This window comes from Mytilus galloprovincialis, chromosome 2 (genome assembly GCF_965363235.1).
Source record: "Mytilus galloprovincialis chromosome 2, xbMytGall1.hap1.1, whole genome shotgun sequence".
Taxonomy (NCBI): domain Eukaryota; kingdom Metazoa; phylum Mollusca; class Bivalvia; order Mytilida; family Mytilidae; genus Mytilus; species Mytilus galloprovincialis.
The window spans coordinates 84,881,207-84,909,131 of NC_134839.1; the positions used below are offsets into that span (position 1 = coordinate 84,881,207).

Below are 27,925 nucleotides of genomic sequence, written 5' to 3' on the forward strand. Positions count from 1 at the left end.
TGTAAAAGTAAATTAGCATGGCCCTAAGGCAGCAACCATTTGATTTTCTGGGGGGGGGGGGGGGGGGGGGGGGGCTATGGTTTTTTTTTTGGGAAAAAAAAGTTTGTTTCCAGGTTATGGTGAAAAAAATAATTTGTTTTGGACCCTCCTGAGTAAAAAAAATTGTTTGTTTCATCCCGCTGCCACTATGTGTAATGCTAAAATTGAAAGAAAAAAATTGTCTTCGGTTTGTCGCTAAAAAAATAGATTGTTCTTCGCCGAAGGCGAAAAAAAAAGTTTGCACAGAAAAAAAACCATAGCCCCCCCCCCCCCCCCCCCCAGAAAATCAAATGGTTGCTGCCTAAAAGGCTTCCGTAGTTTAGCGCTATAAAACCAGGTTCATTCCACCATTTTCTAATTTAAAAATGCCTGTACTAAGTTAGGAATATCACAGTTGTCCGTTCGTTTGATGTGTTTTATCATTGATTTTGCAATTTGATTAGGGACTTTCCGTTTTGAATTTTCCTCGGAGATTTGTATTTTTGTGATTATACTTTTTACTATCATTCTTTTCATTGAGCGAAGTATATGTTGTTGTATTTTTCCTTTGCATCAAATCCAACTCTGAATTTCAAACCAAGTTCAAAGTGGGTTGTTCGTCACCAAGTTCTTAAATACCTGGCATTTTATACCATAACAGTCCTGAATGTATTGTTTTTTTCATCATTAATTTATGACCTGAGGCATGTTTATATTCATGACAGAAATCAAATTGGCGATCCGCTGATATCTTAAAACAAATTTCCTTCAAGTATATATGCCATAGCTGTTTGATATGGTATATACGCTGATAAGCAAGTAGTTTGTTTTAAATGTGTGTCTAGTTTGTTGAAACAATCCTGCCAGTTTCGTATTTAAAAACAAATTGGCACGTTGGTCTAGGTAAAGTTAAATCTAGCAATTGATGAAAATGATCCATTGTGAACAAGTAGTATTGTCACTGAACTAGTATATATTTGTTTATGTGTCAGCTGAAGGGCGCCCCCAGATGCGGGGGTTTCTCGCTGCATTGAAGACCTATTGGTGACCTTCTGTTGTTGTCTGTTCTATGGTAGAGTTGTTGTCTCTTTGACACATTCCTCATTTCCATTTTCAATTTTAAGGATAATATACAAAGAAAATTAGGAACATTAAAATGTAGTGAACCATCCTGGATGGTCTGGATGCTTATAGTTAAAGTCACTATGAACAACCAGAATAATGTTTGTACTAACATGAGCAACACGACGAGTGCCACCTCTGGAATAGGATATTCGTACTCTTCTGGAGCACCTGCGATCAACCCAGCCTTTGGTGGTGTTCGTTCTGCTCAGTCTTTAGTTTTTAGTTTTGTGTACTATTATTTTGTCTGTTGGCCTTTTATCTATTTTAGCCATTGCGTTGAAAGTTTATTTTCGACTTATGAGTTTGAATGTCCCTCTGGTATCTTTCTCAATTCTGAGTACATGCATATAACATTGAGGTCCATGTGCAAGAATTGTAAACATGGGTCGTTAAGTTACAGACACTAATCCATAATTGAAACATCTTGACTTATCTAACTTATACAAGTACAAGTAAATTAGGATGCATGGTTACAACCATGATCGACTCTTGATATTAGAAAAAAATATTTCAAATCCGTGTTATGCATTGCATTTGGTTAATATAAAGTAAAACAATATGTAGTCGGTCGTATTTTTATAGATTAAAAAGAGTATAAACAAAACCTTCCAATCATTCTGTGTTTTTAGTAATAAAATTTTGATAATTCTCGGTTTTCGAACCATCGTTACACAAGGTACTATATAAACTACCCTTTATAGAGGTGTTGAGTACTGATATGATTACTTTAAAAAAGCAAAGATCTCAGTGTACATCCAATTTAAGTATATTTCTTCTTGTAATAATATTTGAATGTCGATTTACATAATAGTTCTTGAAAAACTGGTCATTATCGTGATATATGGACTGCCCACAGGACAATGGTATTGACTAAGATAGTGATGACTGAGCCGAAGGCGAGGTCATTATCGCTGTCACAGTCAATACCAATGTCCTACGGGCAGTCCATGTATCACGATAATGACCAGTTCTTCAAAAACTATTATGTTTATTTCATTGAGGAACCATATTTTTGAAAATTCTCATAAATTCAAAAGTCCAAAGCAAACTCAGTAGTTGTACGATTTCTATGGCAAGGAGAGAAGACCAGTCGTAGTAATACTGCCATTCATTTTAGAACAATTTTTCAGTACATAAATTCTAAATCAAGTTCTCTATGATTTTATAATTTACGAAAACATATGGTCAACAATTCAACAACTTAAATATAATATTGAAAACAGGAAATTTTTTATTGAAGGGACATCTCTCTAAACAGGAAACTTCGCCCCACCGGTCATTAACAGAGAAACCATGCCGCAACGGTCATTAACAGACAGAAGCCACGCACCACCGGTCATTATCATGTAAAATTCCGTTAACGACCGGTTTTCTGGTCCGTTTTGTTCTGTTAATGACCGATGGAATTCATAACTGAAGAATAATGAATGTCATGTGGCCCCTTTTTATCCAATAAGAGAAGCTTATTTTCAACCGATATGAAATAACACTTATTAATGGGTAGTCCGAGATTACTCTGACGTCCGACGGTCATATAACCTCCTTGCTCGGACTTATTAAAGGGTAACCATAATAACCTGGCATATAAAGAAGCAATTGTCAGAATAGTATATTTTTATCAAAAATATATGGCAGTATAAATATATGGTAACAAATACAATAATATAGACATTAAAGATATAACACAACAAAGCCATAAGTAAATTCAGTAAGACATTATAAATAGTATTGTAATAAAAAAAACGTTGACACAGTAAGCATCTGTCTATGATATTACCCATATTTTAATATTAAAGATATGTCTCTCACCCCGTCTAAAGTACTTAGAATTAAAACAAACAACCCTTAAATCCCGACTGAAGACAAACAATTAAAAGAACATAATTAAAAACCAATTGTTCAGAGAACAATTGAAGGTCTTTCCACAAGTAAAGGTCTATTTTGATATTGAAATATGAAAAATCAGTTTAAAATGTTAGTTCCTATGGCTTTATGATGTATTTATATGAATTTAAAGCAAAGGTCAAAATCTAGAACGTCCTTTTAACCTATGACCTTGACCTAAATTTCAAGGTCACAAATCAAGGATCTTAAATCATAAGACCCTAGGTCTTTAATATGTTTGGTTAATGAGTAATACCACTTTACGCGTAATTCTAAATGTAAGATGGACAAAAACTCCAATTTATTGTATGCGCACCCTTTCAACCAAAATATACAAGTAAGGACATGTCGCAACTAACAATTTAGGAAAAAATATTTGTCAATATGTCATACAGTATTTGAAAATAGTGAAAATAAGCCAAAATCAAATTTTAGAATATGACCTTGACCTTTGACCTTGACCTTATTTTCATTTTTTTGGACCAAGGATTTCAAATCAAGAGACCCTAGGTCTCTATCACTTATGGTTTACCAGTTAGAAACGCATATCACTTATATCAAATGCATAAGGGGAAATAACTCTCATATGGAGTCTCCAGATAGCTTCGGTCCAAATGAATTGCCTAATCCTGAAGATGTAACGAGCAATTTGGTAAAATAAATTTGTCGTAATCTTTTAAGGTTGCGAAGGAGTAGTGGCCACAAGAAAAACAGTGTTTGGGGAGATAACTCTTACAACGTAAAGTATTTTGTTACGCAGTTGTAAATTTTAAAAGCGTATAAACTATACGACATCATATTCCAAATATCTAAGCGACATCTTTTGAAACATCAATACTACGCAAGAAAAAAATTTAGGCGGAAGAAAAAAAAAAAAAAAAATAATAATAATCAGAACAAATACAATAGGTCTTTCCACGGAAAAGTGGAAAGACCTAATTATGATACATAAGGTTTATAATTGATACATACATTTTTTCGTTATATATGATCATTAACTAAAAACAGTTTATCTTTTTTATTTCATTACAAATATTTGATTATTTTATGCTCAGAAAAATGCTGAATAAATTATTATCTTACTAGGTGAACAAGCAAATAACACACTAATGGTTCTTAAAAATGGTTGTAAAATACACACTTAAAAAAAAGTAATATTTAAAATCTACTAGTATTCATAGTTACAATGTAAACGTATAATACATTTTAATTTATCGTAATTTTTAGTATCTTTAGTTTCAGATATACTGAAATATCGTTTAAACAATGACAGAATACTACACTATAATGATTGACAACTTCATAATTCTGAAAACAAATTTACCAGCAGACTGTCAGTAAGTGAACTCGTGCCACACACTAACATAAGAAATCGGACACAGGGACGAAAACATGGACACAGCGATTACAATATGCCCCTAATATTTTTCCGGGAGCATGACAAGTACAAATATATCTCTTAAAACCAAATGACATAATGCAGTTGGTATATTATAGTACAATTAAAAAACTGAAAGGAAAGAATTTAGAAATTAATCTAGAGAGTTGTCCTCAGAGTCATTGACTTTTACATAACCAGTTGATTTTAATATATATATATCGGATCTTCCAAATGCTTGGACAGTCAAACAGCGGAGTTAAACTTGTATATATTATGTTTTGATTCCTAACCACCAGGATGACATCCAATCATATTCAAGTATAATGCATATAGGTTAACTCACATTATGTTACGTATATTGTAGGTTGATGTAAATCTTAATTACAATGCGTTTTAAAAATAAAATAATCCTTTTTGTAAATTTAAGTTACCAACGACACTGCAGATAGTTTTGTCATAAATTACATATAAAAGTTACAATATAGGAAGCAAATGTACATTTAGCACCAATTGTCTCTCTCAACATCTTTAATGTTAACTTGGGATTCTGTTTCAGTATACAACTTCACACAGATATGTTTTCTTCGAAAACGTTATCATCAATAATTTTGCTGTCTGAGCTACTATTGTCTTGATTGGAAATATTGCACAATATAACTTCCCATTAAACCAATATGGACATTCTGGCAAATAAACAAGCTGTGAAAGAAAAGAAAAACAGGATACAGTTATATTATTTTACGCCTTTTAAAGCAATTACATTCTAAAACAAACTTGTTACTACAGAATGGTGATATCAACAAGTTGTGTTTAATTGATTTTTGGTTGCTGTTATTTTTTTGGGGGTTATTATGAATTTTATTTTGGTTTTGTTGTTGACTCGGAATGATTTTTAATCAGAAATTAAAGAGGAACAAAAATGGTTTTCATTAAAATCTCTATTTTGGATTTTTAACGCTCATCTGCATTATATCGCGGTTTGCATTTAACATAAGATTGACAAACACAAAATGAGTTATTTGAATAGAACATATGTTTAAATGTTTCCTTATTGGACTAGCTAATGTTTGAATCTTCTCATTTCTTCTGTTTTATCTTGCATGGCTAAAGGGATGGGAATAACCATGTTTCTAATATCAAACGTTATCAAAAGATTAATGTTTTATGTACACCCCCTAAATGGCCATTTTGGAAAACGTAATCTTCCATCAATGATCAGGGGAGTAAGTGGTAATTCAATGTGATGTTTTGGGCTAGAAACAAGCACATTCATGAATCATACACAGTTCAAATAAAAACCATTCCAAGCCTCATTTGTTGTATAAGCGCTAGTTCATCTTTTAAAAAAGCCACACATGCACGTCCAAAAAACATTGCCCATATACATACTCACACAAAAGCATGGTACCTTACAATTATAACCTTTTTAAAATTATTACCTTGGTTGACGGAATGTAAAGTGCTACGTATTGTTAATCCCACAGACGTGACACAGTAAAAAAAATAAACGTTTCTCATCAGGGAAGGATCATAGGGGACAACGTGAATATTTATTTATGTTTCCGGGTAGCCTTACGGCAAGAATTTGATAACCAACAATTATCAATATATCAGTAACAATTATACTAGACAATTGGGACTAACGAGAATAAATCATTTCTATTTTTAGGTTAGACATACTTGGTCATGTTTTATGAAGATTTAAGCCAAAGGCGAAGAAGGGGTGGGTATGTTCTAAGAAATCAACAAGATATTAACAAACATTCTTGAAAGATTTCACGACTGTAATCCGTTTATTTATAAACGTGTTAATTCTTTACCCCTTTAAACACCCCATAACCATCGCTTACGATGCTTTATCTGTCAAGACGTTGACCCCCAGATTTTAGGCCGCATTTCTTTCTAACCCAAATTTTGTAAACGTTGTGTCGCGTTTGTTGTTGTTTTCTAAACGCTACAAAAGTAGAAACAAATACATCGTTTAATAAGTCTTTACTGACCCTGTTTGAACTTTCAATAAGGCATTCACATGTTGTTGGTAAACAGACTTTTTACAAACGTAGAAACAAATACTTCGATTAATCAGGTTGTAGTAAGAAACAAATGTAGCGTTTGTACTAACAAAAGACAAACGACAAACTGCAGACGCGTTTTTATCGTTTGCATAGTTTGTCAAAGTTCATGCAAATTTTGCAAACGTATGTTTGAAAGAAATGATCAAACATGTGCGCGCTTAGCCGTTTGCATCGTTTGTGTTAGAAAAAAATGCACTCTTGATATAATCCAAACGCCTCGTATCGCCAACATGTCCCCTATATTTTTCTATCAAAATATCACTACCCCGATTTTCATTTGCATTTAAATGCCACTTCAATTGTGTGAATCGATTTACACATGATGATGTACTGCAATGCATCCATTGTTTTCGTTTGAAAAAAAAACAAGAATCGTTCATTAGACCCTATAACACTATGAACATTACTGACAACGAACAAGCAAAACAGACTGAATCGATGTCTGGCGATAAAGGCATCTATCGCTATTTTACGAATTTTTCGTTTAATCTTCTTTCGCAGCATATTGGAGTCATATGAAAAATGATAGCAAAAAAATTAATGTAATGACTAACGATAATCTATAAGTATTTGAAAATAGCACAACCCCGTCCATAAAATATTTGACGGAGAATTATTTGACTTCACACTTACCTTTATCATGAGGTATTGTAGCCTACATCTACTTGCGGTCGCTTTATTTGAAACTGCAAATAGACGAAATAATAAAGTTGATGAAGTTTGTTTCAGTATATAGATTTGAACTTACAGCTTATATGAATTTATGTTACTTTATGTTTTATGCTAGACGAAACAAATAATTAACGAAGAATTTATATTCATATGCTGTATATATGAAATTTCCAGGAAGAAAATTAATAAAAATCAAATATATGATATGGTTATGTTTGTCATTGGGATGCTTTAGCATTGACGTAAATCCCACACATTCTTTATTCACATTCAGAGGCAGATTACCCCCCCTTTTATGTGGGAAAAATTTGGTTGATTCTTTGGGAAATCACTGAAGCCTGAATGGAGCGTTAGTCAATGGACCCCTGCTGGCGTTTAACAATTAATAATCAATCAATCAGTCAATCAAACTGATATGATTTAATATTTATAAAATGTACTTACATCTTTCATCATGTATGCTTGATTAGGATATTCTGCTTCTGAAATACAGGTTTTTATGCATTATAAGTTAAAGAATCTCAATCATACCCTTGTAAAACAATAGCCCTTTGGTACCTATATAATATATCCAATGTTGTATATATATATATGCAATCTTAAACTTGAATATGGAAGTTCTCAATTTTAGTGTTTCATGGATAACTCCACAACCTTGCATCCCCATAGTTGTACTTAAATATATCAGGATGTGCTTTTTTATCATATCTATTAAGAAAAATAATATGTAAACACATCACGATAGAGGTCTCCCAATACATAGAAACTGAATGTAATACTCTTATATTCAAATAAGAAGAGAATACCAGTATTCTAAATCCTTCTTCCTATCACACCACAGAAGTACAGAGAAACCATTACATAATCCTTCAACATTCAATCTAATTGGGGAGTTTTTTCATTGATGCATATCCAACAAGTTAACTTAAATCAAACCACAGTTATACGTTTTGTTATTTGATTTTGCCATGTGATTATGGACTTTCCGAATTGATTTTCCTCTAAGTTCAGTATTTTTGTGATTTTACTTTTTATACACGTGTAAAGTGTTTACAAAACTTGCAATGTAGCAATGGAAATGGAGAGGCGAAATAAAGAAATTAAAAGGAACATTCAAAATCATAAGTCGAAAAAAACTGACATTGCAATGGCAAAAAACGACCAAAACACAACATAGAAAACTAAAGACTAAGCAACACAAACACAACCAAAAATCGGTGGTGATATCAGGTGCTCCGGAAGGGCAAGCATATTCTGTCCCACTAGTAGCCCCGTCGTGTTGCTCAGTTGAGTACAAACCCGTTGAGAAGTTTAATTCGGTAAGACATATTCGAGGAAAAGAAGTAGGGGTTTGCGTATAAGACAATTGGAACGTGTCCGTTTTCATATGGGAAAAACGATTTTTTCATATTTCATAGCGGTCAACCAAATCGTGATGGCGTCCGTAATTTTTCGAAGCCGGATGATTGAAGTACAAGTTTAACTCCTAGTAATTTAATTTAATTCAGCTATATTTTTCAAAATGAAATATTTATACAGATTACTTTACGTTACGGATTTGTTTATACTATTGAAGGCATTACGGTTCCTTTTAGTTCACATCTTTGTCTTGATGATTATGGATAGTTTTTTGTCAATCCTACCAAATCCCTTATATATGTACTAACCTGACCATGGACCAGCTCCATGCATGAACATTCTGTTGTAGTATTCTGGTCCACCAGCATAAGTATCAGCTTGGAACGGGTGATATTTTAACCCAATACCGTATGGAGTGTCTGCATCGCTACTGAAACGGAAAGAAAAATATGCACTAGTTGACAGACTCCAGACGTTTGTGTGATTTTGTCATATTATAATAATGTATTACTCAAATGTACTATCGGCTCTATTCAGAGAACCAATAGAGCCTAGTTTACAAAATAAAAATATCATTTATAGAAAAGAAAAGCTATATTGTATATAATTACAAACAAATTAATGGGACGTTTCTAACAGTAGAATTAAAACGAATGTGGCCAAACCTTGAACTTGACTTAAATCCCCTTCTTCTTTGACGGCGTCTTCTTGTGTACATTGCCACCATCATCAAGATAATAGCAATTGTCATTAGGAAAAGTACTCCTCCAATACTTACTCCCATTATTAAAGGAATATTATCTGCAAAAGATAAACTTACGGTTCTATCAAATGTTATAAAAACGGAATAAACCTCCAAAACTTAATCTCAATGATAAAAATAATCAAAAAATCATAGGAATATATATATGACAAAAATTATAAACGGAACTCGTAGAACAAACTCCAATTAAATAGCAAACAATTGCAATGTGGGGACATTGATTTATCACGTATTTGTCAATTATTTATTGCTCAATCTTTACATGTATATGTAGTGATTTGTGGATTTGCTAATCTTTTGTCGTTTTTGTTTATTTTCAATAGAGTTTTTCTTCGACTTATGATCAAGTTTTGAATGCCCCCTTGATATCATCCGCCTACCTTTTCACCATACCACTATCAACAAACTAAATGCTACCAAAAAGTATTAATATCAAAGCAGTAATGAAATAACGAAATTGAGATTTCATTTTGTACGGTTGTTGAGTTGATGCGGTGAGAACGGGCGAATACAATACTTAAAAATAATGGGATAACATACCAAGGGAGCTATCAGACACAATATATTAGATATATTAAGGAACAATCAAACAAAAAGGGATAATATATCAATAAAGCAGCCAGACAAAGAAGGGGTAAGATACAAATGAAGACATAAGACAAAAAAGATGATAATATATCAAGGGAGTTAATAGTCCAAGATTACTCTGACGTCCAGCAGCTGATTTGCCAGACAAGCTAGGGCCGTGGTCTGCTTGTCTGGCAAAACAGCCGTTGGACGTCAGAGTACATCCCCAGCTTGTCTGGCAAAACATCCGTTGGAGGTCAGTGTACGGTCCCAGCTTGTCTGGCAAAACAGCCATTGGAAGCCAGAGTAATCTCGGACTAGGGAGTTAACAGACAGAAAAGATAAGATGCCAAGGGAACAAACATCCACTCTAGTGATACAATACCAATGGAGCAAAGAGACGAAACAGGGATACGATACCAATGGAGCAAAGAGACGAAACAGGGATACGATACCAATGGTGAAAAAGAGACGAAACAGGGATACGATACCAATGGAGCAAAGAGACGAAACAGGGATACGATACCAATGGAGCAAAGAGACGAAACAGGGATACGATACCAAGGTAGCAAACAGAAACAAAACAGGGATACGATACTGAGGGAGCTATTAGTCAAAACAGGATAAGATACCAAGAGAGCGAACAGACAAACAGGGATAAGAAACCAAGAGAGCGAACAGTCAAGATATGAATAAGTTACATTGGACGCAATCAGCCAAAAAAGGGAGAATATACCAAGGGAGCAATCATTCAAAACGGAGATTCAGACACCAAGGGAACAAGCAGACAAAACAGGGATACGACAACAAGTGAGCAAACAGATAACACAAGGGTAATACACACTAAGATCTATCATAAAAAAAAACCCAGAGATACGATACCCAGGGAACAAACAGACAAAGAAGATATACAATACTAAAGGAGCAAATAGACAAAGCAGGGATACGATACAACAAAGGAGCGTACAGACAAAGCAGGTATACGATACCAACAAAGGAGCGTACAGACAAAGCAGGTATACTATACCAACAAATGAGTGTACAGACAAAGCAGGAATACGATACCAACATAGGAGCGTACAGACAAAGCAAGTAAACGATACCAACAAAGGAGCATACAGACAAAGCAGGTATTCCATGATACGATACCAACAGGAGCGTACAGACAAAACAGGTATACGATACCAACAAAGGAGCGTACAGACAAAGCAGGTATACGATACCAACAGAGGAGCGTACAGACAAAGCAGGGATGCGATACTAAAGATGCAAACAGACAACACAGGATTAAGAACCAAGGTAGCAATCAGACAACATATACGTAGAAAAAAATAAGACAATTATATCATGAACAACTCACCTAATGGCCCCGTTTGCATTTCATCATAACCTCAACATGACGTTCTATAAGAGCTTGTTTACAATAATCTTATATAAGAGCTTGTTTACAATGATGTTCTATAAGAGCTTGTTTACAATGTTGTTCTATAAGAGCTTTTTTACATATCTAGTTAATAAAGACAAGTACTTACCATCTGATGAGTAAACCCTAATAAAAAAATAGAAATATAAATGAATTAAATACTAGTAGTGACAAGTTAAATCCTCACTTATATTAATTTCTCTCAACTTTATGTTAATATATTAAAAACACAATAAATATCAAAAGATATGGTATGAATGCCAATGAGACAACCATCTGTCCAAGTCACAACTTGTAAAGGTAAACCATTATAGTTAAAGTATGGTCTTCAACACGGAGCCTTGGCTCACACCGCATCACAATACACAAAAAAGTATCTTTTCAAGATTCGATAAAATTTAAAGCTTGACATACTGTATATGTTCTTGTCTTTCGTTGAAGACCATATGTAATCCTCTAGATGTCTTACGATTTATCTGTTGTATTGTTTGTTTATTCCACATTTCCTGTTGTAGTTGATATGTAAGTAAATGCCTCTTTCTTTCTGACCTCCCCGCTTTTCCCCCCGTTCCTTTGCCCTTGGTTTTGTTTCAATAGAACAGTGGACGTCATTTATTTATTCAAGGTATTCTCTTAATTTCCAGGAGTATTTCATCTTTTCCTTGTTTCACCTGTTTTTACGAGCACACGGTCGGAGAGATTGCAGATATTGTTTAAACTTTATCGCAATGTGTTTGTCGTGTTCATTACAGTGCGTTAATATTCTGCCATATTCACAAATTTTCTCAACTGGTGGTGATTTAGAACTGGACAAAATCTAGAAACATTTGTGTATTGTTGAATGCTGTTTAGTGATGTTTGTGTGCCTTTTTGTGATGTTGTATGGTGTGCTGTCTGACCGCCGCACATTTTAAAAATACTCTATTTGACATCAACTTTTTACTCATAGACATAAATTGGTCGTTTATTTAAAGTAGATTGACAATTATGGGAGAAAATTTGATTAACCTTATCCTTCCAATAAATTTTAACTATGACTTATTGTTTCTTTACTAGTTGATTGCATCCCTAACGTCAACTTAATTTGTAAAAAAAATAACCACAAATATTTTATCTGGTCTACATATCAACATCATCTTACTTTTTAGCAACACATGATGGGTGACCATTGGAAACTGTACATTCTTCTCCTGAACTGCATGGTGATAAAGTAGTCAAAGCAGTGCATAGATCTGTTGATTGAGCTGACTTTGATATGTAAGCTGAAAAATAACATTTACAGAAATTATAAATGCATGAATAAGTGAAATCGATTGGTTTTTCCTCTTTTTTTTTACGAAACTACCATAAAACATCACGGAGGGATTAAAATAAAAAAATCTTTTCTTTGGACATTTTGAACAAAATCAATGAGACAATTGCCATTTTCAAAATTCTATATGAAAAAATAAATGACATTTTTTTTTACAAAACATCGCTCAGGATTAAATTATTTATCAAAAAAACGGATATTAGGTCTCAATTTCACTTTTACTGATACTTGTGGAATTCTGAACACAGAAATGAAAATATACATTCATGTCTTGTATGAGTCACGGATTTCAAGATTCTCCTATTCATGATTAAAACAGAGCTTTTTAAAATGTTTCATCCTGACCAAACTATAACACTGTCAAAATATGTTTGAAATTTCCACTAAACTTGACAACAGTCTTATTCTTTGACAATGCACAAAAAAGATTACAAATTTTGTATCTCCAAATGAGAATGTTACAATTAACATTAAGTAAAACAAATGTATTTAAGGAGATCCTGTAATAATACAGGACCTCCATAACTCGATTTCATGATATTCATAAATTACTGAGGATCTCAATTCGATTGTAGGATATCCTGTAATTTTACTAGGACCTCCACGATTAGATTTCAGGATATTCAGGAAGAAGAATAGATTAGCCAATGACCGATAGAAATAAGACTGTTATAGACATTTAAAATCAATATGAAATAAACATATTTTCGACAGCGAATTAAAGCCTTTGCGTTGATGATTCGCTTAAGGTTATGTATTGGCGTGTGATTTATGGAGAAGCAGCAAATAACGCTCTGGCTTTAATCCGGACATGGATCGAACCTATATATATATATATATATACTGTCCTCCAAATTCGATACGAGCGTGCTACTAGCACACCACAAATTGTAACTACTAGCATGAATGGAGTGACTATTATTTACATATTAAAATGTAAAGTACATCCCTGCATTGTACTTAGATAAGAGGACACATGTGCTCTTTACATTTTCGTTGTAGAGAATAGGATTAATGTCATTTTTGTTTATGTTCCGGTACATATGAGTATTTGGACCGTACGCGCACGGTACGGGCCGTATGCGTATACTCATACGGTCTAGGACGAACTATACCATATATGTATTTGGACATTATGCATGGGTTTAATGTTCGATAAACATTTATCAAAATATTTTATTGAATTTACAAATTAATTTTATTACAATTAGATGAATAACGTGAAATATATCATCAACCCTACACACAAATCAGAGAAAATGTTGTCAACAACTGGTATTATTAGAGTAACAAAGCTACTCTTTGCAAATAGTTTTAGACGGATTTGTTCAATAGTTTTTGTCCCGTACCTTTGACGTTTTGTTTAGTAAAGTTCCTAAATATTCTAAAATCTTTTCTTCCAACATTCCGATAACTTCAATTTCAGTGCGCATAATTAAATATCATGTATTACTAGTTAAAATATTAAGTTTTTATTTCATTAACAATCAAAATTTTTAGATTAATTAGAGATTTCCGTTATGTTGATCAGAAACATACAATTGTATCTAATAAACTTGACCAACATCTTAATAAAAACCAGACCGTATGCGTATGGTCCGACCGTATGAGTATTTTGAAAAAGTACGCGTACGGTCCAAATACTCATATGGTCTGGAACATTTAAACGGCTATGTTTAAGGAAAGTACGCAATAGACTGTGATGAGTATATTCTAACTGCGATTTGTATCCTGGGTGTACACCATCTTTTAAAACGGTGATAGTTTTAAACATTAGCTGGATATTTCGTTGCAAAACTATTTCTAACCTGTTTTGCCTGGATTGCCTGATGAACCAGCTGTCGTAATATTACCACTGGATGCTTTTGTAGATACGTTTCCAGTTGCAGTTACAAGTGTAACAGAAGACTCGCCATTTACTAGATCGGTGACGGCATTAACAATGGTGGCAGGAATATCTGTCGTTGTCGTTACACTATGGTCTGCAATTATACTTCCTTTTCTAAATAAAAAAAAAAAAATAGTGACTATTTAATGTATTGCAAGGTATTCAGAGTTATTAAAATGTCTTGGGATTATTGATAAAGTTACAGTTTACATTTACATCTTCAAATTCTTATTAGTTACTTTTACATTGAGTTTGAGAAAGTTAACTTAAAAATCTTACTTAGATTTTTTTTATAACTGCAGTATACGTAGCTGTAATAAAAGGTATTGATGTAAACCCACAAGTTTATAAAATAAATCCAGAAGTTTTGAAGGATAAAAGACTATATCTGTTATATTCATTTTATTAAATAATCGCACACCTTCTTCCTTTTCAAATAGATTTACTTTATTTGTTTCAGTATTTACTAACAATGAGACAAAATCATGTGCTTACATGGTATAGTATAGTATATTTTTATTCAGGTAAATTCAAGCACATATACAAATTTTCACAAAACAAGACAAGACCAATAAAACATTATATATACTTCATAGGCGGATTCAGGAAGGGGGGCCTGGGGGCCTGTGCCCCCTTTTGTGGAAACAATTTGGTTGATTATAGAGGGAATCACTGAAGCATGACTTGAGTGATTGCGCCCCCCCCCCCCCCCCCCCCTTATAAAAAGTTCTGGATCCGCCACTGTACTTTTGAAAAAGTATCATAATATATTTAAAAAACAGTGTTTAGAAAAAAGCCTGGAACATCCAATAAAATCTTACATAGTATAGCTTATTTTTAATGGGTTTCCTTGCTTGAAAATATATAAATTTTGAATTATATTTCAAAATTTGACTTTTACCTAAAAAAAAAAAAAAAAGGAAAAAAGATCAATTGTTTCTAAAAAAACCCAAACGAATAAAAAAAAATCTCCAGTTTCTATATTTCTTACTGTAGTTTTTAATTGTCAAGTGCAGTGCTTAGCTTAAATCGATAACATGCCAATGGAGGACTGTTTTATATTTATTTAAACAAAATGTGTTTACTGTTTCTAAAAACATATTAGGAAGAAAATAAAATTGATAGGTAAACTTCAACCATCTGGAGCCTTATATTCTTGTACCTCTGGTTGTGTTTTGTAGGTTATATTTTGGACTTAAACGGGACCACAACCCCACGTCGACCATTATATGTTCATACTCACTGAATTGATGTTATATTAATGCTGACGAAGATTGCTCCAAGTTTTCCCTTCCAATATTCTTCAAGCTAAATATATAAAAGGCGTAATAATTGTAACGTAATTTCTAACTATTTTGAATAATTGGAATCGGAAAATAAAGAATTAATATGAATTTGATACTATTATCCTTATGTTTAAATCAGTACTTTTAAGTATTTGGCAATTCTTTATAGTACATAAACGGTTATCTGTTTTTACATAGAAGTGTTATCATATTTCAGCAAAAATTTGAGATGTTGGCAACTTAACCAGAAAAGGACAACATAACTACAAAATAGTCATCACGAAGATAACCGCTTTGTATATATATATTTAAAATGCTTATAGTACAAAAGTCTTTAATCAAATAACTTACGAGGAAAAATAACATAAAATTGTATTTGCAAACTTACCCCCAATTTTATTTCTTTATATTCGGTTGAAGCAGGACTATTTAATGTGGAACTGTTTACGTCATCATATGTCGTGGTGTCCAATGTGAACACAACCGCATAATCAATATCTACAACGAGGAAATGGAACCGATTAAAACCTATAATACATTCTTTTCATTTTAGCTCTCTATTATCCGTAAATACAACAAAGATATTTTGAGTTATAATCGTAATCAATCACCAAATGTAAGGTATTGTTTTGAAGAGCTCAATATATGTGTTTAAAATAACATTCATGTTTACTTGAGACACATTTTTTAGACTGTTAAAATATAAACCGTCTTTTATTAGTTCAATGTAATATTTTGAACATTCAAAATCAAGATTTATTCCTACTGGGGATATGCATAACAATCTGAGAATGACAAGCATCACTTTATGTCTTTCTCCGATTCTTTCCATGGTTCTTGAAGTGAAATGAAAAACTAATTTTTTTTCGAATATAAGATTAAAATTGGACGCAAAATATCTAGCTATGTTTGAAAGAACGTGGAAAATGTCGAATGGAAAAGAAGCGATATTCGATATCAACTCAGGGCACAAAATCATTACACGCACTAGAAAAAAATTACAGAGCTATGCATGCTGTTCTTGACCTTCCAGTAATAACGAGGCTGTGGAGTATGGAGCATGGATTAAATCTCATGTCTAACTGCAAGTTCAATCCGATCTCGAACACCGGTTTGGTTAAATTTCTTTGATATATTTTGATTGCACTACATCTGTGCAATCAAGAACACAGTTGTGAGGTAATATAATACTTGAGTGAGTTATCCCAGTTATCCTGCAATTTGATTTTATTTATCTAAACAGGAGATATGAGCGAAAGTTCATATTCCCTGGGAAGGAAAACAAAGCTTAAACGGTAATAAGGGTTGAAATCAGGACACCCCAGTACAATATAATTGTTATTCGTAATAAGGGTTGAAATCTGGACACCCCAGTATAATATAATTGTTATTGGTAATAAGGGTTGAAATCAGGACACCCCAGTATGATATAATTGTTATTCGTGTTTCTCAGGGTTACATATTCTCTGCCAGTGCTCTGCATCTTTTTTGCAAAAATGCGGTTCAGGTGAGGTAAAACACGGACGGGAAATATGAGCCCATATACCCTGTAACGTTCCCGAGTGGAAAATGATATCAACAATCTATAAACAATAAAACAAATACTGCTATAAATAACTTTGCTTTCAGTATACAAGAACCTTCACGCACTTTACACCATTTTTTTTTAAAAAGGACAAGAAATTAACCAATCGTCTTCAAAATAACCCCATATTACGGTAAAGGTTTTGTTTTGCTATATGCACGTCTAGTTTATAACTTACATTTCATTTTGTTATTTACCATTACAAGATATCAAACAAATATAAAGATTTGTGTGAATAACAGCGTAGAAACATACAGTTGTATTGTATAAGAACGTATGTATGTGCAAAATCCTAAAGACCATAGTCGGAATATATCCAAATGCAATCATTGAATCACAAAAGGACCTGTTGTTGGTAGTAGCATTCGATTTATCTTAAAAATCCATGTTGATAACATATTAAACTTTATATATAGCAATGTCACGAAACGTAAGTTGCTTCCCTGGAAAATTTGTGTTTTATTTAAACGGTGTGTATCAATCAATATAATGTGCTATGAATCAAAACGACATGTGTAGTGATAACTCCCAACACTATTACTATAAAATTGAGAAAGGAAATGGAGAATGTGTCAAAGCGACAACAACCCGACCATAGAGAAAACAACAGCCGAAGGTCACCAATGGGTCTTCAATGTAGCGAGAAACTCCCGCACCCGTATGCGTCCTTCAGCTGGCCCCTTAAAAATATGTATACTAGTACTAGTACTAGTGATAATGGACGTCATACTAAACTCCGAATTATACCCAAGAAACTAAAATAAAAAATCATACAAGACTAACAAAGGCCAGATTTTATAACTTACTTGGAGCTGACGTCGATGGCACTGTTGTTGTTGCAACCTTGGAAGTTGTTTCTGCTACTGTAGCAGCCTGAGTTGTTGTTGTTTCTGTAGTGGTTGCAACATTTGAAGTTGCTTCTGCTACTGTAGCAGCCTGAGTTGTTGCTGTTTCTGTAGTTGTTGCAACCTTGGAAGTTGTTTCTGCTACTGTAACAGCCTGAGTTGTTGCTGTTTCAGTGGTTGTTGCCGCTTCTGTTGAAGTTGTTACAGTCTGTATTGTTGTTGTGTCTGTTCCTTGAGTAGTGGTTTCAACAGTCATCGTAGATGACATGCTATCAGACATGGTGGCAGATACTAAAATTGATTGAACTGAACTCGGTTGTACATCTAAAGATGTAGCTGTCGATTCAACAGATGACGACACTAACATGGGTGTTGATATAACAGACGAACTTATAGATTGTGATATGTCGACAACGGAAGAAGCGGATAGGGTAGATGAAACATAATTAATGGACGATGACATCATTCCAGAATCTACCGATGAAGTTGACTGCAACATTGTACTTGCCGACGAGATCGCCAGGTCGACAGATGAAAATGATCCTGCTTCACTAGACGCAGCAACTACAGACGATGGTGCAATACTAGATGCCACAGATGTAGATATCGATGCTATCGACGATTGCTCATCTACCATTGAAGACATTGCACTTGTAGATGGTGACATTATTACATCTGTAGATGAAGTATCAACTGCCAGAGTAGATGATATAATATCCACAGATGAAGAGTGGACAATGGCAGATGATGATGACATTACATAGGTCAATGACGATTGGTCCATAATCATAGAGGAGGTTGTAATTACATCTGCAGATGACAATTCGCCCATAACGGAGGCTGATGATGTCATAACATCAACTGATCCAGAAACTGCAATAGAAGATGATGATGACATTCCATACATCGATGACGATTGGTCCATAATCATAGAGGAGGTTGGAACTACATCTGCTGATAAAAATTCGCCAATAACGGAAGCTGATGATGTCATTACATCAATGGATGCAGATTCAGACACTACAATAGAAGATGATGATGACATTCCATAAGTCAATGACGATTGGTCCATAATCATAGAGGAGGTTGTAATTACATCTGCAGATGACAATTCGCCCATAAGGGAAGCTGACGATGTCATAACATCAACTGATCCAGAAACTGCAATAGAAGATGATGATGACATTCCATACATCGATGACGATTGGTCCATAATCATAGAGGAGGTTGGAACTACATCTGCTGATGAAAATTCGCTCATAACGGAAGCTGATGATGTCATAACATCCGCTGATGTAGATCCAGAAACTGCAATAGAAGATGATGATGACATTCCATACGTCGATGACGATTGGTCCATAATCATAGAAGAGGTTGTAATTACATCTGCTGATGAAAATTCGCCTATAACAGAAGCTGATGATTTCAGAACATCAATGGATACAGATCCAGAAACTGCAATAGAAGATGATGATGACATTATATAAGTCAATGACGATTGGTCCATAATCATAGAGGAGGTTGTAATTACATCTGCAGATGACAATTCGCCCATAACGGTAGCTGATGATGTCATAACATCAATGGATGTAGATTCAGATACTGCTATAGAAGATAATAATGACATCATATAAGTCGATGACGATTGGTCCATATTCATAGAGGAGGTTGTAATTATACCTGAAGATACAGATACTGCGATAGAGGATGATGTTACGGTGGATGTTGGTGTCATTAGATTTGAAGATGAAGGTTCGACGATGAGAGACGAAGGTGACATTCCATCAGTTGAAATAACCTCGTCAATAACAGAAGATGATGGTGACATCATAAAACTGGACGAAGAATCGGTTACAGCACTAAACGTTGATAACATTACGTAAGAAGATGAAGAATCTTCCATAATGGTAGGCGGAGCTGACTGTATATTGGAAGATTGAAACATGGTCGCATCTGTAGAAAATGATGACAGTACATCAATACTTGATGACTCGCCCATAAAGCTCGCCAACAGTGACATTTCACCTGTAGATGAAGATTCTAACATTGTCAAAGACGATGGTGACATAGCATTATAGGATGAAGATCCTGTATCAGCAGTGAACGATTGTGAAATCATATCTGAGGATGAAGACTCCATCTCAACCGTAGATGATTGTAACATTGCTCCAGTAGATGAGAATGCATCCATAACGGTTGAAGATGCAGCAATGACATCTGAAGATGACGATTCGTCAACAGTGATAGTAGATTCAGCTGAAAATTGAGACGATAGTTGTGTCACAGCAGTAGATTGCAGTGTCATTACATCTGGGGACGAAGACTGATCAATATATACTGACGATGATGACATAATTACAGTATATAACGACACGCCTACAGTCGTAGACGAGGTTGAAACATCTGCTGGTAATGAAGATGCTACCGAAATTGAAGATGATGGATCATCGGTCATAGACGATGTTGTCATAACATCAGTAGATAAAACCCCATCCATAGATGAGGCACTCATAGCGTCTGTCGACGCAAAACCATGTATAACACTAGACGAAAGTAAATTATCACTTGTAGATACCAGTGTATCTGATATCTGGTTAGATTCACTTGTCATAGTAGAGTGTGGCGTCGTTGTTACAGTCGATACAGTAACAGTTTCATCTAAAGTTGATAACAGTGTATCTGATATCTGGTTAGATTCAATTGTCATAGTAGAGGGTGGCGTCGCTGTTACAGTCGATAAAGTAACGGTTTCACCTAAAGTTGATAACAGTGTATCTGATATCTGGTTAGATTCAATTGTCATAGTAGAGGGTGGCATCGCTGTTACAGTCGAAAAAGTAACGGTTTCATCTAAAGTTGATAACAATGTTTCTGATATCTGGTAAGATTCACTTGTCATAGAAGAGGATGGCGTCGTTGTTACAGTCGATACCGTAACGGTTTCAACTAAAGTTGTATATGTGGTCGATGAATCCTTTACAGTTGTATATGTGGTCGATGAATCCATTGCAGTTGTATATGTGGTCGATGAATCCATTGCAGTTGTATTTATGGTCGATGAATCCATTGCAGTTGTATTTATGGTCGATGAATCCATTGCAGTTGTATATAGTGTGCAAAATATATTTGTCGCCATCAAATGAAGAAAAATGTACTGTATCTTTCTTGGGAAAAACATTTTTATCACCTGTAATAAAAAAAATAATAGGTATGAGTTAAAGCATATAAATTGTAGAGATACTGCACTGAGTCCAATATGATAATGATATTTACACAATATACACAATACAATTGTATATAGAACCAATTTCTTAACAGCGTAGACAAGACCATTTCTGGGCGCGCTCAGGTTGTCAATTGACTGGGTTAGATTAGGTGAACGTTCTTCTGTAGTTCGCCAACTTGTCAGTTCGTACGTGTTATAGACATTTAAATTATGGAGTCGCCAAAGGTTCTAAACGACTAAATAAAAAAAATACGAATAACTAACAGAGGACAAAATCTTGATCAAACAGGTCCGAGACCGTTGTTCACGAATATAGTCCCTAGTGTTGACAGTGGGTTACTTGCCATTAATTTTTTTACCCCTTCCAAATTTATTTCTCCATGTTTAATGCCTCAAATTGCAAGAAAGGGGGTGAAATTACACTGTAAAAAAAAATCTGGGTCCAGAATTTTAAAGGAAAGTAGTTATTTGGTCCAGCTGAAAAAGGTTAAAAATTAGCACTTCGGAACCTGTCAAAAGATTTCAAGACGCCCTAAACATAAAATATTTTGAGTTAGAGCCGATGAAGTTTTCTATAATTTTGATATAATTTGTCCCAAAAGTAGTACAACACACTGTAAAAATTTCATTGAGAAAGCGCAGGTGGGATTTTTAAAATTTTCATTTATGTTCCAAAAGAAATGCACTACGAAATAATTGTGGTCTCGGACCAACAATTAAAGGTAAATGATTCAGTATTATTACCAACATAAGTATTGCGGTTGTCTACGCTGTTATGAAAATGATTCTAGATATTAATGATAAAGCAGATTAATTTGCACAATTTATGAAAAATTTGTAACATTTTGTTTTCAAAGATACAAGAGTAGTTCACATATGTATTTATTGTGGTAAACTGTTCCATACTTGAGATCCAGAATATGTAAATGTTTTCTTAAAAAAAAGTTTTTGGATTGGGAAGATTTAATAGTTTTTCAATCATCAGCTGTACGTAATTAAAAATTTTGATTATGTGTTAAATGAATGTTTTCTTTGTAAATAGTTAGGAACCATATAAAGTTTATGCAATTATTCCAATAATTTTGGTAACGCAGTGGATTATATCTTATAAAAAAAGAGACAATTTACTATAAACAAGGACATCATTTGATTTTCATTTGTATGATTTGTAGATTAGTGTGTTTATCGTAGTAGCATAAATCTTTTTGAATTTGATTTTGAGAAATTGTTAACAACAGTAAAAAAACAAACATTCTTTCTAGTCCCTTCTTTACGCGTAATGTAATGCAAAATAGCCGTAAAGAATTTTGTATATTAATAAAAAAAAAGGTACAATGATGAGTTTATTTCTCAGTGAAAATTTGCTAATGGGATTGTTTATATAGAAAAGAAGCACAATTTTCTATTGTTGTATCTTTATTCCCAATTTCCATTCCCAATTTTAAACTAGCAAACATATCTTTTTCCTTATTAATTAAAAAACCTAAATTTCTGAGCAGCCAAAATGTGAAAACGTGGTTGGAATTAGTGACGTAAGAAATAAGTTACACTAGTACAAAAACATTATTTATTCAATAAATTATTTTTTTTAAATATTTATAACAAAAATTACCACAGGAGCAAAACGTGTATAACAGTGGTAAACTGTATACATTTATTGCACGGCGTCCAATCTGATAAAATAATCGAGGGTCTTATTTGTTGTATCATTTTTCGTTGAATAGTTAAAACCTTTTTATTGCTTTCTATTGTTAAAAGAGAAAATATACTCTATCAAGTTTCGCCTTGATTTAAATAAAACTGGCGTCCCGTTTCAAAGAATTTTGCAGTGGTCAGGTATGCCACGTTTTAGAATTAGCCATGTGACAAACCTAATATAATAAATAATTCAAAAATTAGGGAAGGGATACTATTAAAAATACATGTCTACACCCCACCATTAAACACTTGTACCAGGCCCAAAAACTTAACACTTCATTACATTTTACGATCGATTTACACGATGGAATTTTGTAAAATTATTAAAAGTCGCTGATCTTTGGTGATCTCTATTATGTGAACTTTTTGTAATCTAAAATAAGTTTTACTGACGGTTAATTCAAAGACATGAAAACTAGGTCGTGCTATTGGTTGATAGTTCCCAGTTTCATTTTTTTTTCTCGTGTATTATCACTTTAAAACACATATGTCCAAGCCTATTTCATCAAATACTTTAAAATTATTACAATTATACAAAGTATTAACGCTTTATAAATATAAGTCATCTAAAGGTCAAGGAACAGCAAATAGGCTATGTCGCAGGTTTAGCTAAAATTTTATTACAACCTTGGCTTGCTGAACTACAAATGAAAATTGAAAAAATAATGCATTTATTTCATTTATCATTTGAAAAATAACTGATTGAAATCTTTCAAAATGAGTGAACATTTGTATAGAAAACATAAAATTGGCGAAACACCTTCTCAAATTTGTCTTAAAATAATGAAACCTCTGATTTTTCTTCAAAAGCTATATGTTGTTGATACATAAATCTCAGTTTTTAATTATGCAAAAATCGAGTCAGAGTTGAATGCAAAATGTGACTTAAATCTGTGACATAGCCCATTTGTTAACTGTAACTTGACCTTAAAGAGTTTCTCATTTCTAACTTTCAACGAAAATATGATTTTTTCCTACAGACTTACGGCATTCGAACATTATAAATGTCATGTGTTATATGGAATTGGTTTAGTATATGTGCTAATTACAATCTAGGGCTCCTGTGATAAGCTTCTAGATATGCTTATTCATGTTTAAGTTCTGATATTATAATGTTTTTTAATAGTCATAAGTAAGTGTTGTTTTCTTATCTCTGTTTTGTTACATGTTTGCTTGTACTCCTTAGTACGTCGGTTTTAACAGCTCTTTAAAGGGTTATGCTTTTACTGTATTGCATGTTATTTTACCGATTTTAAATAAATTTTATTTGATTTGATTTTGATTTGATATTTACAAAACTTCGGATCAAATTTTTTTTAAAGAAAGAGGTCTTATTATACCTTTTTATGTTTCTGACAAGATGTGTTTTATGGTTTTCATATAATGATAAGACAATATTTCTGATATTCAAAAATACAGATTTGTACCGCAGAAAAGAGTAGAACACCAAAACCGGTGAAGCAATATCATTTAGTCTTCACAAATTAATTATCGAGTAGAACATCTTTATTGTACTAGATATTAATCTTTATTGACATAAAATCTTCAGGTTGATGTGTTAGTATATTCTGTCCTTGCCACCTTCAAACCGGTTCACAATGGAGACATGCCATTCAAAATAGCTGACGGACATTGTTTGATTTAATGATAAATATCAAAATTCGCATTTTAACTGTGTTGGACACGTAGGCGTGAGGAATATGATACTACTATGATTGTTTGTAAATTACAATAGACTATTGAAATGACTTAGGTCGGAATAATTATGTTACTGGGCCTTTAATACAATACATATATAGGTTTGGCTGTACATGAAGAATTTACATGGCATTATTCGGATACCATACCATAAAGTTCAATTGATCATGTAAACGTTTTGTACGAATTCTTACCTAATATCTTTTGTATTTACAGAAAGTGGTCATTGACTCCAATGTGTAAATCACTCTGATTATTTACTGTACACTTACACAGGGTCTTGTATACCACAACCTGTTGGTAAAAAAGTATAATTCTTAGTTTACAATTATCCCTTGGTGAACATCTTTATAAAATCTTACTAATTCTATTGAATTTTAAAGCAATACTTTTGTAATAGTAATGAAGTAAATCATTGTTTGCAGTATCTTGTCTACTATGGTTGATTTATAAGTGATCATCAAGTTACACATATTTTGTATCTAAATGACAAAGAATTTTGAATTTCTTAAAAGCGATAAATAATGAAAACAAGTTAAATAACTGCATGTGTCCGAAGCGCTTTTCTAGAGTACCCGTCATCGGGAGTGGTCAAAGCCGAATATATGAAAGCAGAAAATGGTAAGTACCGAAGCATTTTAAGAGCTATATGTAAAAAAAGTATACCTAAAATTATCCAAATCCAACGAAGGTCAACTTTGCCTGAGATGACTTGCTTTGACGAGTTGTGTTTGAAATTTAACAAATTATTGCAAAATTATTGCATATTCAAAAGTTAACTTCGGGGAATTTTATAGTCGACTATACGGTATATATGGGTTCTTTTCATTATTTAAGGCCCTACAGTTAGCTATGTTTGCTTACATCGACTTCAGTTGAACTACGGTGGATAGTTATCTCATTGGCAATCATATACCACACCTCCTTATTTTATATTTATCAGCGTAGCTTAAAGATAACCTAGTCCAGTATACAGTATAAAACATTCCAATATGCAGTATAAACAGTCCAGTATACAGTATAAAACAGTCCAGTATATATACAGTATAAAAAAGTTCAGTATACAGTATAAAACAGTCCAATATACAGTGTAAACCAGTCCAGTATACAGTGTAAAACAGTCCAATATACAGTGTAAACCAGTCCAGTATACAGAATAAACATTCCAGTATACAGTATAAAACAGTCCAGTATACAGTATAAAACAGTCCAATTTACAGTATAAAACAGTCGAGTATACAGTATAAAACATACTGGTATAAAACAGTCCAGTATACAGTATAAAACATACTGGTATAAAACAGTCCAGTATACAGTATAAAACATACTGGTATAAAACAGTCCAATTTATAGTATAGAACAGTCCAGTATACAGTATAAACCAGTTTACCGAACGTGCAAGAGTTGTATAGCCAGTCAAGGTCGTTAAAAACTTCCATTTGTAAAACAGTCTAGTATACAGTATAAAACAGTCCAGTATACAGTATAAAACAGTCCAGTATACAGTATAAAACAGTCCAGTACAAAGTATAAACAGTCAAGTATACAGTATAAACAGTCCACTATGTAGTATAAAACAGTCGAGTATACAGTATAAAACAGTCCAGTATACAGTATAAACAGTCAAGTATACAGTATAAGCAGTCCACTATGCAGTACAAAACAGTCCAACATACAGTATAAACAGTCCACTATGCAGTATAAAACAGTCCAGTATACAGTATAAACAGTCCACTATGCAGTATAAAACAGTCCAGTATACAGTATAAACAGTCCACTATGCAGTATAAAATAGTCCAGTATACAGTATAAACAGTCCACTATGCAGTATAAAACAGTCCAGTATACAGTATAAACAGTCCACTATGCAGTATAAAATAGTCCAGTATACAGTATAAACAGTCCACTATGCAGTATAAAACAGTCCAGTATACAGTATAAACAGTTCAGTATACAGTATAAAACAGTCCAGTATACAGTATAAACAGTCCAGTATACAGTAGAAACAGTCCAGTGCATAGTATAAAACAGTCCAGTATACAGTATAAACAGTCCAGTATATATACAGTATAAGATAGTCTATGTAACTGATATATATGTCAAAATCATGTTGAAATACCAAACAATTATGACAAACATAGACTTGAATAACGTACATATCTGAATGCTAAGAAAACATGCATTTTCATTTCATATTTCCATATCAATTCAAACATTTTTTATTCTCGTTTGACCATTTCCACATTTTGTAATGTCAGGGGCTTTTATAGCTTACTTTACTGTATCGTTTTTGTTCATTGTTGAAGGCCATATTGTGACCAATAGTTGTTTACATCCACGTCGTTTTGTCTCTGGAAAATATTTGTCTCATTTGCAATCATCTAAGATATCCTTATTTTATCATTATACTGATTGCAAACATATGAGTTTTACTTTGTAATAAAACAGGTACATAAACGTTTTAAAGCAGAGCTAGGGTATCTAAATAAAAAAATCAGCGGTAACGTACGCTATGTTTATCAAAATGTGTTCGATGCTTATACTAAAGGTTTCGGCTTTACGCGATTAATTTTGTATAAAAATGCTCTACCTATTGATTGTTCATTTAATTTCATTTCATTTTTAATGAAATATTATCAATTAGATGCAAAAGGCGTTTGTGTGAATCTGCTAACTGAGCATAAGTTCTGGAATTAGCATCATGGCTAAGACACCATATACTTGACAAATATGGTTCTACTTATCAGATTATCACAAAATTACTTTTTTTTAATATTTTTTTTACCTATAAGTAAGATATTTTGTATCAAACTTACTGCATACTTTAAGTTATTTATTTTTGTAATTGCGTCTCAACATTTCATTATCATATATGCAGATTAAATGTCAAATTAGCATTGGTCAAAACGATGCTTTTTAGACAATTAGAATATATTAAAAAAAAACTACTCACTGAAATTTATGAACCTTTCAACAACAACGAAACATTGTTTAAAAATATGATCCGAAATATTTAAATGTTTAAACACAGAGATAAAGTAATGAACACTTATGTGGTATAAGAATATAAAAATATGCTTTGCCTTATATACCCAGCTTTATTTAGTCATTGTTTAAGAT

The 27,925-nt window shown here is 33.2% G+C and overlaps 1 protein-coding gene across 2 annotated transcripts; it reads right to left on the reverse strand.

The window, feature by feature from the left end:
* Positions 1-2,739: 2,739 nt before the first annotated feature.
* LOC143064663 (uncharacterized) lies at positions 2,740-27,848 on the reverse strand. Of its 2 annotated transcripts, none has more exons than XM_076237655.1 (13): positions 27,759-27,848; positions 25,000-25,099; positions 18,145-21,370; positions 16,142-16,251; positions 15,711-15,775; positions 14,388-14,581; positions 12,409-12,529; positions 11,377-11,393; positions 9,180-9,315; positions 8,823-8,941; positions 7,600-7,637; positions 7,117-7,169; positions 2,740-5,107 (listed from the first exon to the last, which is right to left on the reverse strand). In XM_076237655.1, exons 3-12 carry the CDS (start codon positions 21,359-21,361, stop codon positions 7,122-7,124), a joined length of 4,065 nt encoding a protein of 1,354 aa, XP_076093770.1. In that variant the 5' UTR covers positions 21,362-21,370; positions 25,000-25,099; positions 27,759-27,848; the 3' UTR covers positions 2,740-5,107; positions 7,117-7,121. The 2 variants fall into 2 exon arrangements, with proteins under 2 accessions (XP_076093770.1, XP_076093769.1); XM_076237654.1 differs by having other exon boundaries at positions 8,823-8,944.
* Positions 27,849-27,925: the final 77 nt, after the last annotated feature.

Coding starts and splice junctions, on each gene's coding strand:
- LOC143064663 (XM_076237654.1), bottom strand. CDS start 21,361: ATGTTTTTCCCAAGAAAGATACAGTACATTTTTCTTCATTTGATGGCG. Junction 14,582..15,710: donor ATTAATATAACATCAATTCA/GTGAGTATGAAC, acceptor TTTTTTATTTAG/AAAAGGAAGTATAATTGCAG. Junction 8,945..9,179: donor GGATTTAAGTCAAGTTCAAG/GTTTGGCCACAT, acceptor TTTCCGTTTCAG/TAGCGATGCAGACACTCCAT.